This window comes from Lineus longissimus, chromosome 9, assembly GCF_910592395.1.
Source record: "Lineus longissimus chromosome 9, tnLinLong1.2, whole genome shotgun sequence".
NCBI lineage: Eukaryota > Metazoa > Nemertea > Pilidiophora > Heteronemertea > Lineidae > Lineus > Lineus longissimus.
In genome coordinates, this window is record NC_088316.1 from 19,033,611 (window position 1) to 19,047,736 (window position 14,126).

At 40.0% G+C, this 14,126-nt stretch overlaps 3 protein-coding genes across 6 annotated transcripts; 1 reads left to right on the plus strand and 2 right to left on the minus strand.

The window, feature by feature from the left end:
* Nucleotides 1-107: 107 nt before the first annotated feature.
* Nucleotides 108-3,843, minus strand: LOC135493503 (WD repeat-containing protein 55-like). 2 transcript variants are annotated; one of them, XM_064780881.1, is made up of 7 exons: nucleotides 3,795-3,843; nucleotides 2,846-2,955; nucleotides 2,556-2,741; nucleotides 2,113-2,292; nucleotides 1,789-1,888; nucleotides 1,350-1,519; nucleotides 108-1,105 (listed from the first exon to the last, which is right to left on the minus strand). In XM_064780881.1, exons 1-7 carry the CDS (start codon nucleotides 3,804-3,806, stop codon nucleotides 631-633), a joined length of 1,233 nt encoding a protein of 410 aa, XP_064636951.1. In that variant the 5' UTR covers nucleotides 3,807-3,843; the 3' UTR covers nucleotides 108-630. The 2 variants fall into 2 exon arrangements, with proteins under 2 accessions (XP_064636951.1, XP_064636952.1); XM_064780882.1 differs by lacking the exon at nucleotides 3,795-3,843 and having other exon boundaries at nucleotides 2,556-2,721; nucleotides 2,846-2,934.
* A 229-nt stretch (nucleotides 3,844-4,072) lies between these two features.
* On the plus strand, nucleotides 4,073-9,869 carry LOC135493814 (post-GPI attachment to proteins factor 2-like). 2 transcript variants are annotated; one of them, XM_064781396.1, is made up of 6 exons: nucleotides 4,073-4,387; nucleotides 5,956-6,220; nucleotides 6,456-6,568; nucleotides 6,890-6,998; nucleotides 7,802-7,946; nucleotides 8,718-8,858. In XM_064781396.1, the coding sequence occupies exons 1-5, from the start codon at nucleotides 4,085-4,087 to the stop codon at nucleotides 7,936-7,938; spliced, it is 927 nt and encodes a 308-aa protein (XP_064637466.1). In that variant the 5' UTR covers nucleotides 4,073-4,084; the 3' UTR covers nucleotides 7,939-7,946; nucleotides 8,718-8,858. The 2 variants fall into 2 exon arrangements, with proteins under 2 accessions (XP_064637466.1, XP_064637465.1); XM_064781395.1 differs by lacking the exon at nucleotides 7,802-7,946 and having other exon boundaries at nucleotides 8,718-9,869.
* A 429-nt stretch (nucleotides 9,870-10,298) lies between these two features.
* Nucleotides 10,299-14,048, minus strand: LOC135493711 (DNA-directed RNA polymerase I subunit RPA49-like). 2 transcript variants are annotated; one of them, XM_064781241.1, is made up of 9 exons: nucleotides 13,989-14,048; nucleotides 13,607-13,716; nucleotides 12,960-13,332; nucleotides 12,709-12,798; nucleotides 12,259-12,355; nucleotides 11,932-12,071; nucleotides 11,469-11,562; nucleotides 11,130-11,252; nucleotides 10,299-10,878 (listed from the first exon to the last, which is right to left on the minus strand). In XM_064781241.1, exons 1-9 carry the CDS (start codon nucleotides 14,038-14,040, stop codon nucleotides 10,725-10,727), a joined length of 1,233 nt encoding a protein of 410 aa, XP_064637311.1. In that variant the 5' UTR covers nucleotides 14,041-14,048; the 3' UTR covers nucleotides 10,299-10,724. The 2 variants fall into 2 exon arrangements, with proteins under 2 accessions (XP_064637311.1, XP_064637310.1); XM_064781240.1 differs by having other exon boundaries at nucleotides 13,943-14,021.
* Nucleotides 14,049-14,126: the final 78 nt, after the last annotated feature.

The following is a 14,126-nucleotide window of genomic DNA, read 5'->3' on the forward strand; positions in this document are numbered from 1 at the left end:
TTTCTCAAGGATTGACCGTCCCGTTTTTGTGACGTCTTCTCAATAAAGTTTTTATCAACAAAGTCGTTCTGTTTTTGACTGAAAGTAATAACAATCCAACACAAAGATACAAGAATATCGAACATATAATCATTTATATTTCATCAACAATAAACAGGTTTTTGATGTTTGCCTTATAAGATGCTGATATATGTATCTATACAAGGCAATGCTAGTACATGTACATGTACATGGCACAGGAACACAGCCTTGTGAATCATTAAATGCAAACTGTTACAGACCTTATCCCTGGTTCCCAATGAAAGTTACTAACTTAGATTTAGCCTAATACTGGTGGTATACAACAATAGGTACTGTACACCCAGTCCTTGCACATGAAACCGGGACATCCCAGGTGATGATTCTGCTAAACATAAAGTACAAGTTTGTAATTCAAACTGGTCTGGTTTGCAAGAGTAAAGAACAACCAAAGACAGTTCTGATGTCCTCCAAGGTTTGCATAACCGTCCATTGGAGCAAAGGGTGTGGGAGTGGTCTTTGTCAATGATAGAGTGTGTCCATCACACATATGGCCATGATAGAGAATGACCATCGTGCACAACCAAGGCAAGTTTATAATACAATACACCATCAATCTTCCTCCCCCTCTTCATTGTCACTATCATCATCATCATCATCATCATCATCATCATTATCCTCACTGTCACTTCCTGAATCATTCTCATCGTCACCATTAGCCTTCTCCTTACACTCCACTCCACCTTCATCATCAGTGTCCTCATCACTATCACTTTCATCATCATCATCATCACTGTCATTATCACAATCATTAACTTTCTCATCTGTCCTCTCCTCCAAATCAGCAAAAAAGTTACTATTCACGGCCGATGTATTCAATGTCTTGGTCTTATTACTCTTCTTAGCCTTCCGTGTCTGATCTATTTTTTCCTTTTTGACATTTTCTAAGTTCCAGAATTTTATTTTCTGATCGTGTGAGCAGCTTGCTAACAGTGTCTTATCTTGAGAGATGCACATATTCTCTATTGGAAAGCCATCATGCTGTCCAACAACTCCGATGAAACGGTTTGGTAAGATGTTTACAGCTCTGAAAAGAAAGAGTTTGCTTGATTAAATACCAGAAAAGACATCGTCACAATCACGAAGACAGTTCGTCTTATATCGCCACCTACTGCTTGGGACAAGAAGCTTTGGGTACTCCAGCTTAAAGACACCATGGACTGGCTGCAGCCACCCAAGACAGGCTGTTTCTGTATTGTTAGAGTTCTGCCAAAGCAAAAATGGACTATTTTACCAGTCGAACACATCCAGGCTGTCACTGATGCGCCTACCTGATCATTCCATCCATTGAGCCAGTACAGATGATATCCTCCGTGATGGGAACCATGCAGTCTATTGACATTGGGTGTCCTGGGAAGCGATCGCTGATGTTGCCCCATTCACCCCAGTTAAAGAAGCTCAGAACTCCTTCTCCGGTTCCACAAACTACTTTGTTACCACGCTGAAAGAAATTCGGATTCGTTAGAACTTTGTTGATAGCTGGTTTTAACATATCATGCCTCATCAATAGTATCACATTATACTGTCATGTGTAGCTAACAACTCTTTTGTTGACAGTATCAGGACAATGGGGATACAGCAGCAAAGAATAGTCACAACCAAGTGGACATTGTTACATGTAATTGGGAACAGTTGTCCCTCCTAATTAGGACAGTGCCACAGCCTGGTCTTTGCATTAAGAGCAGGAACATATCAATCAAAAGCCCTTACTTTCACGACTGCTAAAGACAAGAGTTCTGCATCGAATGATTCTGACTGTAACTCCATCCTCTTTTTCCGGATGTTAAATGCTGTGAGTGTTCCTTCTCCACTGAAAAAGATGCAAGGAGCTTCTACTTAGATGGCGCATTTATGGGCTGTGACTAAGTGAATAAATATTATAGAAGGGCATGACGTAGTATACACGTCACCTGCATGGCAAGAGACTATGTACATGACCTGGTATACACATCATCCGCAGCGAAATAGTTAAGTTGATTGAACTTCTTATCTGTTAAAGTGGAAACCATTTACTGTTTCATTACACTGACATACCTTGTGGCTAGAAGTATTTTCTTCTGTTGATCAATATAAAGGTCGCTGATAAATTCTTCGTTTTCTTTGAATTCCATGATGGCATCCTTGTGTCGGAGGTCCCAGACTTTGACTGTACCGTCATCGTCACCAGACACAAGCTGGTAGTCATCGATCACTAATAAACTGTAGATTGGAGCTCTGGAAATGAAAATACAAGTCACTGGAGACAAGCTTGAAGATAAGGGCATCATTTGATTCACAGAGGTGGAAGTAAAGAGCAGAAAAACTTGCAGACTGAACACACAATTAGTTTCAGGCTAACAGACAACAATGGATCAATTCCACCTCACCCAGGAGAAGACATAGTCACAACCTAAGACATAGTCACAACCTGTCTTCTACAGATTTATCAGCCTCTTCTCAAATGATCACCCAAATAATGTTATTTGTACTTGACTTACTCATGTGCCTTCATGAATTTGTGGAACACCTTCCCATGGTTTAGGTCAATTATCTGCAGTGATTTGTCTTTACTTGCTGTGTACAGTCTTTCACCACTGGTAGAGAACTTGAGTTTACGGCAGGCTTTTTTGTGATGGTTTAAGGTCATGAGAAGGTGGTTGCTTTCTGTGGAGGAAAAAGAATGGCTGGAATAGAAAAAGCATCAAATAAGCAATATGTTTTGATGTGTAAGTCTTTACATGCAAGAAGTGCAAATTACTACTACAATACATCCTAGTAGAACACTTACAGAGTGACCTCGCCATCTATATGAGCAGCAGCAATCACATCTTTCTTTGGGTTTATTGATACGTCCTCAATGATGTTGTCAAACGAAAGGTCCTTAGGGGTATTAGGAACCTGAAAAATACAATGGAAACTTGTCAACGCCCTGATGTTGCATGCTGCAGGTCTGTAACTTACTACAACGCAAGTCACGCCTTCGAAAACACATTGCAGGAACACAAAAGTATGTCATTCGTGCGCGGATCCAATACTACAATCAAGATGTACAGACCGGGGGAGCTGGCTGTACGTACCCATAAGTCTTTGCGGTAGTCTCGCGCGTACCGGATATAACCCATCAAGCTTTTCTCCTTCAGAGAAATACTGCGTTGCGCTCAAGTGCCTTATAAGGCTGTGAACAAAATTAACGTTCGACCAATGAGAAAGCCACATTACCCTGCATACGAGGTTGGACGCGTGATCACTAAATGACAAGTAAAAATAGAATCAGACCACATGTTTCTATATGTCAGAATGCTGCCGTTTGCGCTGTAGTACACGTGTGTTGTCCAAATTTTCGATTTCAAGCAAGTTTAAGGCCAACCTCGTGTCCACCAGACTAATGCATAATTGGCAGTTGAGCGCAACGCAGTATTTCTCTGAAGGAGAAAAGCTTGATAGGTTATATCCGGTACGCGCGAGACTACCGCAAAGACTTATGGGTACGTACAGCCAGCTCCCCCGGTCTGTACATCTTGATTGTCGTATAACAATGTATGCGTTTATTGCATACTGAACAAAACCAACTTTTCGAAGGGCGATTACTCGGTCAAAAACCCCATGATACCTGCGGTGTTTTGTTTTATTGGTGGACAATACTATGCCTTAAAGAATTATACAATCATTAAACCCAAAAATTCTAAAACAAAAGAGAAAACAGTTATCATTAGCTACACGTGCGCTTATTTTCACACCTTGCTCGCCATGCTGAATACAGGACTGCGCGTGCGCCCTTCAGCTTTGTCGGTTCGATGTTATATCCAATCCGCGTTAGCAGGTCATGTGATCGTTGAGATTTCTCCCAAAATCAGGTCAGTGCATGAGACAGGCTTGGCAACGATGATCACCATTGACGACGCTTGGAGAGTGCCAATGCACGCCGTGGTCATCCCCACCTATTAATAGACTTCAGCGCCAGTGACGTATTTACGACAAATCCCAAAACGAGGCCGTACCACAGATGTGATCATGATGGGATCATGACATGATGATTAGCCAAAGAGCGCAGATAGCAACCAAAATTTATAATATAAACTCGCCAGAGCAAAAGATGGGGAAAAATCATACTAATCATACTATGTCAAACGGGATATCAAATGGCATCAGTTCAGGCCAGGAGGTTGATATCCCACCCAAGGATCAGGAAAAAGTAGAAGATCTGTTACTCCGACTGCCATTCAAGCCATTCGCAATCGTGACCGTCTCCCTGCCACTGTTCTCAATGCTGTTCTGTTTTGTGACAGCAGTGATCTTCCAGTATGACCAAGTCAACCTCACAGTGTGTAAAGTAAGTATGGTTGATGTATGCTGATGCTTTTCTATATGTTGTAAATTTTCATGTGCTTAGATTTTTTTTTAGCCTTTTAATTACTTTTTGAGATTATTTCTTGTGTGGGTCTGTCTTTGTCCGCTACTGTGACCCAGTTTTCAGAAAATTAGGAAGATGACTGTTTTGTCTTCATATTTTCACCGTTTTAGGTTGATACATGTAGTACTCTTCAACTAGACTAAAAAATCTCAGTAAATATGTAATGACGGCCTAAAATGAGGTCGAATCTCAGACAATTTTAAGGTCAATGGTTGTCAAGTCTCATTGACATCAAAAGTAGTACTTGAAGACAATGTCACATCCTGTTGTGTTATTGTCGTGCACGATGATGTTGCTCCTTCTCACAGTCCCCCCCCCCCCTTATCCTGGTTTTACCCCAACTGTTGAAAACTTCCTGGACGCCAATGGTACATGTGGAAGCACTTGGCAGGCCATCATGTTTCAAGTGTAAGACAATGTCACAATCAGATAAGACTACGCTGATACTAGTGATAGTGATAAAGTAAGCTATACTGGCTAACTCACTGGCTGCATAAGCTAGACATGTCAAACACTGAAACATATATTTTAATAAGCAAGTCCCTTAATACATTTTTGTGGATGTTGAATGCACATTATTGTACATGTATGTATCAAAGGGAATCCAACACAAAGTGCCGGTGATGCCCATTTATTTGGTTGGACGCTGACATTTATGCCTTGGGATCTAATCCTGAGAGCTTACATTAGCAACCTTTGAAGTAAGGCATGGTCTGAAATGCTTTTCTTTGCTCATGATTATATCAAGACTGATGTTGGCAGGCTTATGTTGATTCTTTTGGCAAACTGTATAGCAATTTCTGTCTGCTAGAAATACCATTATCAGTTCCTCCATTGTAAACTTGATAACAGCTTTATGTTCGTTGAACCAAATCAGGCATTGTCAACGATATAATTCATTCATCCAGGTCTGGTCATATTCGATATCCTGAGTATAATAACAAAACAAAGTTATTTAGTGTCTGTTTATTAATCGCCTTGACAATATTTCATTGACTGGAATTGACAAGCAATGAAAAATGAACCACTCTCTGGTGGCATAAACTTTAGTTGTGTTTTGTGTTGTTGTTTGAATTTGTAAAAAAATAGTTTGAGAAGACAGGTATGGACATAAGTATGTAACATCTACAATAAACAGGTTGTGGCTTTGTCGTTGTTTCCCCTGAGTGTGTGATTTCAAGTCCCAGAGTGTCTGGTGTCAATCAGAATGCATGGTCGTTCATTCTGTTACCCTTGGTAACCATCAATCAGTACTGTTTGTTGGGTTGGCATGGTCACAACTGACGACATTTCATAATTTATTGATCACAACTGGGTAATGTTATGGTCAGAAAATATTCTACACTTGTCAGTCTCATAATGGTTGGTGTCCTTTGGGCTACTATTGCCTTGATAAATAAGTTATTGTTTGGTCTTGCCAAAATGCCAAAGTCTTGCCGTGTTCTGACCTCCTAGTCCTACTGTCTTACTCATCCGTCTCTTTCCAGGTCCAGAACTTCATCCCGTCAATCAGTGCTGTGACGGGCGTCTCACCGCAGCGTTATGTCTGGCGGATCTGCATCGCGCTCCACTCCACGCCCCGATTCGCTGTTGGCATCATGTACTACAACATGTACAAGAAAGACATTCACAACATTGATCCAAGACATCACAAACTTTATAGATTTTTACTTAAATTGAACTTTATGTTATACATGATTGAAAATGCCTGTTTAATTGGCGTGACATACATCTCAAACACAGATAATTACCGTAAGTTGATATCAAGTTTTAGTCATGGAGATCTAAAAAGAAATATCAAACACTCTTGTTATTTGAATCATCAAGTTAATGTGACAGCTACATTTTCAGTCGTATTTCCATGTCACGACATGTCGCATGATGAAATCTTGTCTGCATGGCTTTCAGTTTCATGAACTTGTCCCTAAATTCAAGCTCATGTTGTGACTTCATCTGATTGTGACAGTCTGAATCATTTCATTTTCAGCTGTTCATGAGATGATCTTTGTCGTGTTCATGGTCTCCTCCCTGTGTTACATGTTACTCACGAGTATAATCTACCAGTGGTCGAAAGGACCGCTGGAAAAATGGACACATCTGGTGAGTTGGTCATATTGTTTGTTTTATTGAAAGACAAAGGTAAAGATTTTCAAAAGTATGAATGAGGATTCAAGTTGTTTGTCTCTCCAGCCAAACTTCAGGCCAATAGATCTAAACTAGAGGCCGATCAATTGTATTACAATTCTCAGATCCGATCTCATATGCGAGAATGACTGCTTCTTGCACCCAGCCAATATATTGTGCCAATCTTAAAGACAGTGGCCACCATGAGTCGTCTCTCGTCTCAGTTCAACTTTGTTCTAGACCTTCTATGATTTGTTAATGGCATTATTGAGCAATTATTCTAACAATCGTTTCCAGGAGAAGTTTAGTTGCAAATGCAAGTGGTACCTCTGGATAGGCATTATGAGTTGTACAGCCGCCTTACTGTTCTTCTTCTACAAGCACAGAGTCCTCTGTGAACCAGGCGGTACGTGGTCACTTTGTTCTACTTGCTAGATTCAAAAGTTCTGCTCATATTTAGCACAAGATTTTATTTTTGTAAACCATTTGTTTCATTGTTTTCTTTTGCTTGATTGAGTACAGTAGGCCTGCATGTACTTGTTAGTTTATAAAAATTCCTTGCATTCATCAAATGGCATTACATATGGCAAATGTTTTCCATACAGTTTGAATTTAACATTCTTGGCTGTTGACCTAAAAAACTGAAACTCTGGGCCATGTCGTGAGATCAGATTGAATGTTGCCAGAGTTGACGATTGATTGTATTTGAACGAGTACCATCAAGTGGAATTCCAAAAGGGGATTCAGTTGGTACAGATAGTGTGAATCACATGTTCTTCGTTTGAATTGTTCTGGTAGCCACTACAATGCTTTTGTGTGTAAACAATAGCATGACTTAAGCCAAGTGCTGAGGTACTCAATAATCCACACTAATCCCTTGAGGCCAAATTCATTGTGCCCAGGGGACAAAAGGGTTCCTGCTGTCTGAAAATACAAGTATAGATTTAACACCTAATACCTAAATTCAAGGTTTTATGGTTTAATGTACAACTATTTGCCAAATAACAGTACTCAGTGGTGTGTTGTTGTACAGGTATGAAACAGTATCTAACAGTATTTGTCTATTATTAACTATTGACCATGCCACAGCACAAGATTTCCACCTGTAGCTCTTGGCCAATAAATTTGAAGACTTAAATAGAACTTATTTCGATTATTACAGATCTTGATAGAAATGTTAACCTTTTTGTCTTACATTTGTATTTCTAGCATTGAGCAAATTTGCAGTCTTTGAGTACATAATCGTGGTCATGAATATAGGGTACCACGGGACACTATATGTGGACTTCGGGGACCAAACGATTGTGTCTGCCCCAAACCCTGCATTCAAAGAGAAACATAGATAGGGTGTACTGTAAGATATGATGTTTTTGTACTGTAGTGGTTTGGCTGCATTGCACAAATAATCATTGACAATTGCTTTTATTAGTAGTACAACTGTGGAATCACTTGTTTTCTTGTAGGGTTTTATTTCCATGGGGGATGTTTTGTTAATGGTTGAAAGAAACAAGGATTTTCTATTGCTGGTCTGCCAAGCATTTTACACCAAGTACCCAATATGATAAATAAGTGATTCTATATTGACTAATCGCTCTAACAAGATTCTGAGAATAACTTTGATACGACATTTACTTTACTTTGTTTTAGTCATCTTGAAATATTATCCTTAATGCCCGAAATTAGACTTAAGTGTGACAGGCAGAAAACTGACCATTTAATGCTTTTGAGGGAGATCACAGGCACAGCTAACTTTAACTTAGGAAAGTCTGTTTGCATAATCTTTTTTATCAAAATTTACATTTGTGTTGTCAGATTGATTTTGTATGATGTCTTTCTTAATTTTCTCAATGCCAACACGTGTGTCTGAGTTTAACAATATCATCAAATCTGATAATGAGTGTTGTGTGTTTAAGCCATCGGTAACTGCTTTTCTTTAACTTATTTCTTCCAGAGACTTGTGCTATCATTAATTGTCATATTTATGCTTAAAAACAAAATATCAGAAGACAAAACTGCTGAATTACAGCAAAGACCTACATGATGATGATTCAGGCTCTCTTCCAGTCTGTATTTTGTTACGACATGTACTTCTCAACTGTAACAGTTGTAATCTTTCTCTTTTCAGCATTTAGTTGGTTTTCTTTATCGGAGTACGGAATCGCCATCACAAACATGTCGTATCACATGACTGGTGCAATCGACTTCAACGGTCGCCATTTTATCAATGCATTTTTCTCGCCGAGGCCAGCTGCTTCTAATGGGAATCTCAAGAAACAGAACTGAAGACGATCTGACCTTGTGTGCAGAGTCCCGATTCGGAAACTGTTTTGTGGACAACTGTCCTGCACACTTCACTAGGGTTGGGACAGTCTCCCTTATACAGTTAAGTGGGACATACATCACCATCACACTTGGCAGTGTGGAGGTGTTCGATGCCATTGATTGAAATCATGTGTTCTGATCTGAGCCGAATGGCTAAAGGATTGACATGTTTATATGTACTTACAATTTCATTCTCAATTTCGTTAAAACTTTATCTTTGACAAAAGTTGTTGTTCAGTGTATTTTTCGACTGGATGTGTATTTACTTACACTTGGCCATTGATGTTTTCTACTTGCATATATTTTGGAGAGTACCGGTATTTAGATTTTCAACAGAAGATAAGTAAGCCTTGTGACTATCATAATGGAGAATTATTGCAATTTTTATGGCATAATTATTGACATATTCATAGATACGATTGGATGTTTTGCACCAAATGTATAAATTCTGTATTTTTCGTATAAATAAAGTGTATATATTGTAGAATTACATGTGGAAGATATTCCTGAAAAGTCACATTGGAAAGTGAAACTTTTAGTTTAACAATCTCTGCATGAACAATTCTTCATAGAATTATTTGAAGCAATGGCTTGAAGCCAGTGGGTATGTGGTTGTCTTTCAAGGTGGGATGTAGGTGTTTCACTTTGCAATGAGGCTTCATGTAGGAATAAAAAGCGCTTACATGTACTTTAAAGCTATATGCCACAATCCTTTAAGGAATGTAGCAGAAATCATTTACAGTTCTTTGCAAATGTCTTGATAAAAGTTGGGAAGTTCTCTTTAATTTTGAAAGAGAAATGGTCTGAAGTCCTTGAATGTTGTCATGCTGCCAGTGTTTGCTGATCAGTTAATGATTTCGCTGCATCTGTCCATTTATATTGTGTTGAACTGTACTTGTGAAAGTGTCAAGACATGGAGAAATTTATTCATTAAATGGACAAAATATCAATTTCATCCCTTTAGTTTCTATTCTTTATGAACGTAGTCCTCTAGAAAATCCCAGGCTTGGTAAGGCTGAGGGCCACGAATTCAGTTTTGTGGTGGGACAGTTGGACTTCTCACTGTGGTAGCCCTGCTGCGGAGATCGTTGTCAGTTGTCGGGAGGGACAGCCTTATCGGGTGTCCCAGAGACTGAGAGAGGCCAAAAATCGGGAAACCAAAAAGCAGTAGCAGTAATGTGGAATAGATTTCCGTTGACATTAGACCAACTCCATCTTTTGTGACTGGCAAAATTGAGGAGTGCATTGCAACTCTCTGATATCACTGGTATAGTCAATCGATAGGACAACGTCGCCATGGGGGTAGTTAGCAGTCCAGTACAGTAAAACTCCAGCCAATCTTGACTAGAGTTGTTTGAGTCAGCAGGCAGACTCTGGAGTCTCCATCCATTGTGGTTGTCAGTTCGGAGTGAGTCTTGAATGCATTTGAATTGATGCACCAAGTCCACGAAAAGACCAAAGAAAGACTGATTTCAAAGCCTTGGATCTTTATATATGCATAACTTATTTACAATGAGAAGGATTGATGTTTTAATTCAAATGAACTATTCAACATGTTAACTTCTCCAGAAGGCAGAACAACACACCAGCTTCCCTCCCTCTACTGCAATTTTCATCTCGACCATAAAATTACCTCCTGAAACTTTGTTCAGTTCAGAGTCTTCATCCACACCAGTCCACGGTGATAAAAACAGTCGGCAATATCAAGCGTGGAGTACTGAGCAGCACCCACACAGTCTTCTCAACCAGCACTTGTACAAGACAAACTGTCCATTCTCTTCTCTGAAGAAGTTCATTATTCCTTTTATCATTATCGTTTTCCTTTAGGCTTCCCTCCCTTCAAACGCTCGGGGAATTTCAAAGGTAATGGTAATGTAATGTTCTTCCCGATGGATTGCTGTTTACCAACCATGAATGTTTCGGTCTCTATCTTGCATCCTAACGCTCGGATGTGGTCGGTTAATCTGAAGAGGAGACGAAAACAGAATGAGACCACTTGTATCGTATGCTCAATTTCATATGCTCGAGTGTTGGTGGTGAGGAGGTAAAGACCAGAAACTGCTGTCGACATGACTCGAGTTGGAATCTTGCCCTCGTGGATCTCCAGTTGCCAACGTTTCTCCTGGCGTCAAAAGTCGCCCCCCCAACAAGAGATGATAGATGTAGGATAGTTGTTGGAAGACCCCCTACAGTAAGTAAAATTTGAATATCTTACCTTGAAACGCCAACTTTAGAATCCTTCTGGAAATCATCAAATGGCATGTAGAACTCATCCATGTGTAAGCACAGAACAATCATATAGGACAGCAGTTTGTCTTTCAGTCGTGCTGGCATGCACCTGCAATTAAATGGAGTGAACTTTATTTGAGCTTCTGTTATAGCCAGATGATTTTGAAGTTTATGAATGCTGATTCTTTGTAAACCTCCTTGGAAGCACATCATGACATGGCATTACAAACATGTCCTGGAGCTCTGAGCTCTTGAGAGGACAGTGAATACATCGACGAGCAGCATTGACTACCTAAAGAGTAAACGTGAAGTGAATATACCATACCTGACTACTTTCGTTCCATCTCCGCCTACTTTGAATGTAAATTTCTCAAGCAAGTTCATCTTGATAACCTCTGGCCAGTCGGGTGGTAATGGATCTAAAAGAACAAAGGATTTGCTATTATTTTGAAATTGGCTGAAGGAAATCGCGTGACAAAGAATGTTTTTGAAAATATCACTTCTTAAGCCAGGTTTGAGTGGTGGACAAGGAGAGGTGCTGTACACTGGGAGGTGCCAGTCTCCAAATGGGGTATCAACTGGTGTTGGCTAACTGGCCTATTCACCTATTCAAATCCCTCAGTCTACTCTGCCTACTGCTCCCTCCACTCCCTCATATTGAATGTACATGTATGCACACCATGTGACTTTGGTCCAGAGTACAGTTAGGAGCCTCATCAGCTTATGATACAAGTATAAGAAATACAAGAACTTAGATCAAACAGCCACTAAGAAGACAAACGATTCACCTCTTTTTTTGAGTTCACTTGCCCTCCGGTGATAGAGCGACATCATGTAGTACAAGTAAAGCAAATAGGTGGCTCTCTTCTGTCTCCGATGCTCCTGTAGAGGCAGAGCAGCCAGGTGATCCAGGATATAACGACCATAACTGAAATCATGAAGCAGTCCATTAAGGTGTTGAAAGACAAGTTCCAAGAGTGCCGACAGTAGGCCAACAGTGAGTTCAGAATGACTGGATTTTATTGACATCAAATGAATGCAGAAACTACAGTTGCCAGAGAATGAACGCAGTCAGTTTTGTTCATAAATGTTAGTTTTTGAAGCACTACACTCACATTTCTTTATTCCTCCATTCCTCAATCTGACTGTGTGAGACATTTACGAATGGATCAATGTAAGGTTGTAAGGCATCATATTCCTGATGGGATATAACTGTGGCAGTGTCAAGGAATACATGTAGTGTTGTTGATAAGGAGCCCCAATTTAAAAAAGTTAAAATCAGCTGCCAAATATAGAATCCCGTGTTCAGGTGGACATTACCCAAACAGGCATCAGCTTCACATATACAGTGGAACCTCTCTATAAAGGACACCCTCGGGACTGACAAGTGCTGTCCTTAGTAGAGAGGTGTCCTGATTAGAGAGGTCAAAATGAATGTAAATGACCTATTTGGGACCAAAACTAGTGTCCTTAATAGAGAGGGTGTCCTTAGTAGAGAAGTGTCCGCTAAGGGAGGTTCTACTGTACCAGTAAAAAATACAAGAAATCATATCTAGAAAGGATACTGTCATCAATTTTGTAGACTTGTTCGGGGATCATTGCAGTTGCATCATGAGGTGGGATGACATCAGAAGTGTCTTTTGTAGAAGTTGAAACTGAAAACACAAAAAAGACGAGCTACATTCTTTATTTGATTTGAAATTCTGACTGTTTGCCAAATTCTGAAACAAGAAAGGCTGCTTGGCTTCCAAGACAATATTGGCTACAGAAATTATTCTCTCAGAGTGCAAAAGGCAATAGATCTTGTATTCCTTACCATCCAAAAGACTCTCGTTCCTGCTATTAGACATAGATTGATTGAGAGCTGCCCCTACAGCCGCCTCAAGCACAGAATCTGCTATCAAATTCCTTCTCCTACTATCTACCGCCCTCTTCTTCTTGGAACTACCAAAGGCATCCACAAATGCATCGCTCTTATCAACAAAGGACAGAGAGCGGAAATCTATTTTCTCTGGACTTGGTTGTTCATCGGAACCAGGCAGCTTTGGCGTGAGGTGGAATGTAGATGTACTACAGATCCTCACTTTTCCAGTTCGTCGATCAAATTCTCCAATATAACTATCAGAAACTCCAGATCCCTTTCGTCTCATGATACTTCCAGAATAATCAAGACGGTCTGTTTCTGCCACCTGAACATAAGAAAAGAGATGGTTACTGTGAACTGTCCTGTACAGCATTCTCTTTGATCAAAATGCAAAGATATCTGGCTTGAGGATCTTGATACCCAGACCTTACTGGGAGATGAAGGCTGACCATGAGTCATGGCATGAGAGCAACAGTCCCATTTGTCACATTTTAAAACATTGAATTGATTAGGCCTATATAGATCTCTCTAAAATGGCTTTCAGAGGCTGACTGGTACAGGTAACCTGATGTGGTCGCCTGATATCACATCTGACTCACCAACATCTCCTTATGTTTCTTCCTTTCATCGTCACCTTGTTTGTGCCTGTACCAAACATGATGTATGTCATCTGAAGCACTCCTCTTAAGGCAGCCATTGGCATACTTCGCTGAAGAAGAAAGAACCAGGTAGTGCTTAGTCTTGGAGTATTTTGAAGGGGGCTGATCCCTCTTGTCCCCAGGAGGGCCGACCTAGGATTGAAGGCCAGGGCTACACTACAGGATTGTGTACAAAAATGTACAGGCGAGATAGGAGAGAAATTTAAGTTCAAAGTATTCCTTCTTCTAATTATCAGATCAACTTAATTTTTTACAGCAATCTTGCTTACTATATACTTTCAAAAATACAGTCTCCTATTGTAAAAAGTAAAGTGCTATTTACCGATAACTGCATGATATTTTTCTTTGGACACGTGAACCATGGGCGCAGACATCTTGAAAATTGAAGCTCTCTGAATTTGGAGGAAGGTCACTGGGTGTATTTTGTAAATAACAGGCAAATTTGGCAAATCTTGGCAAT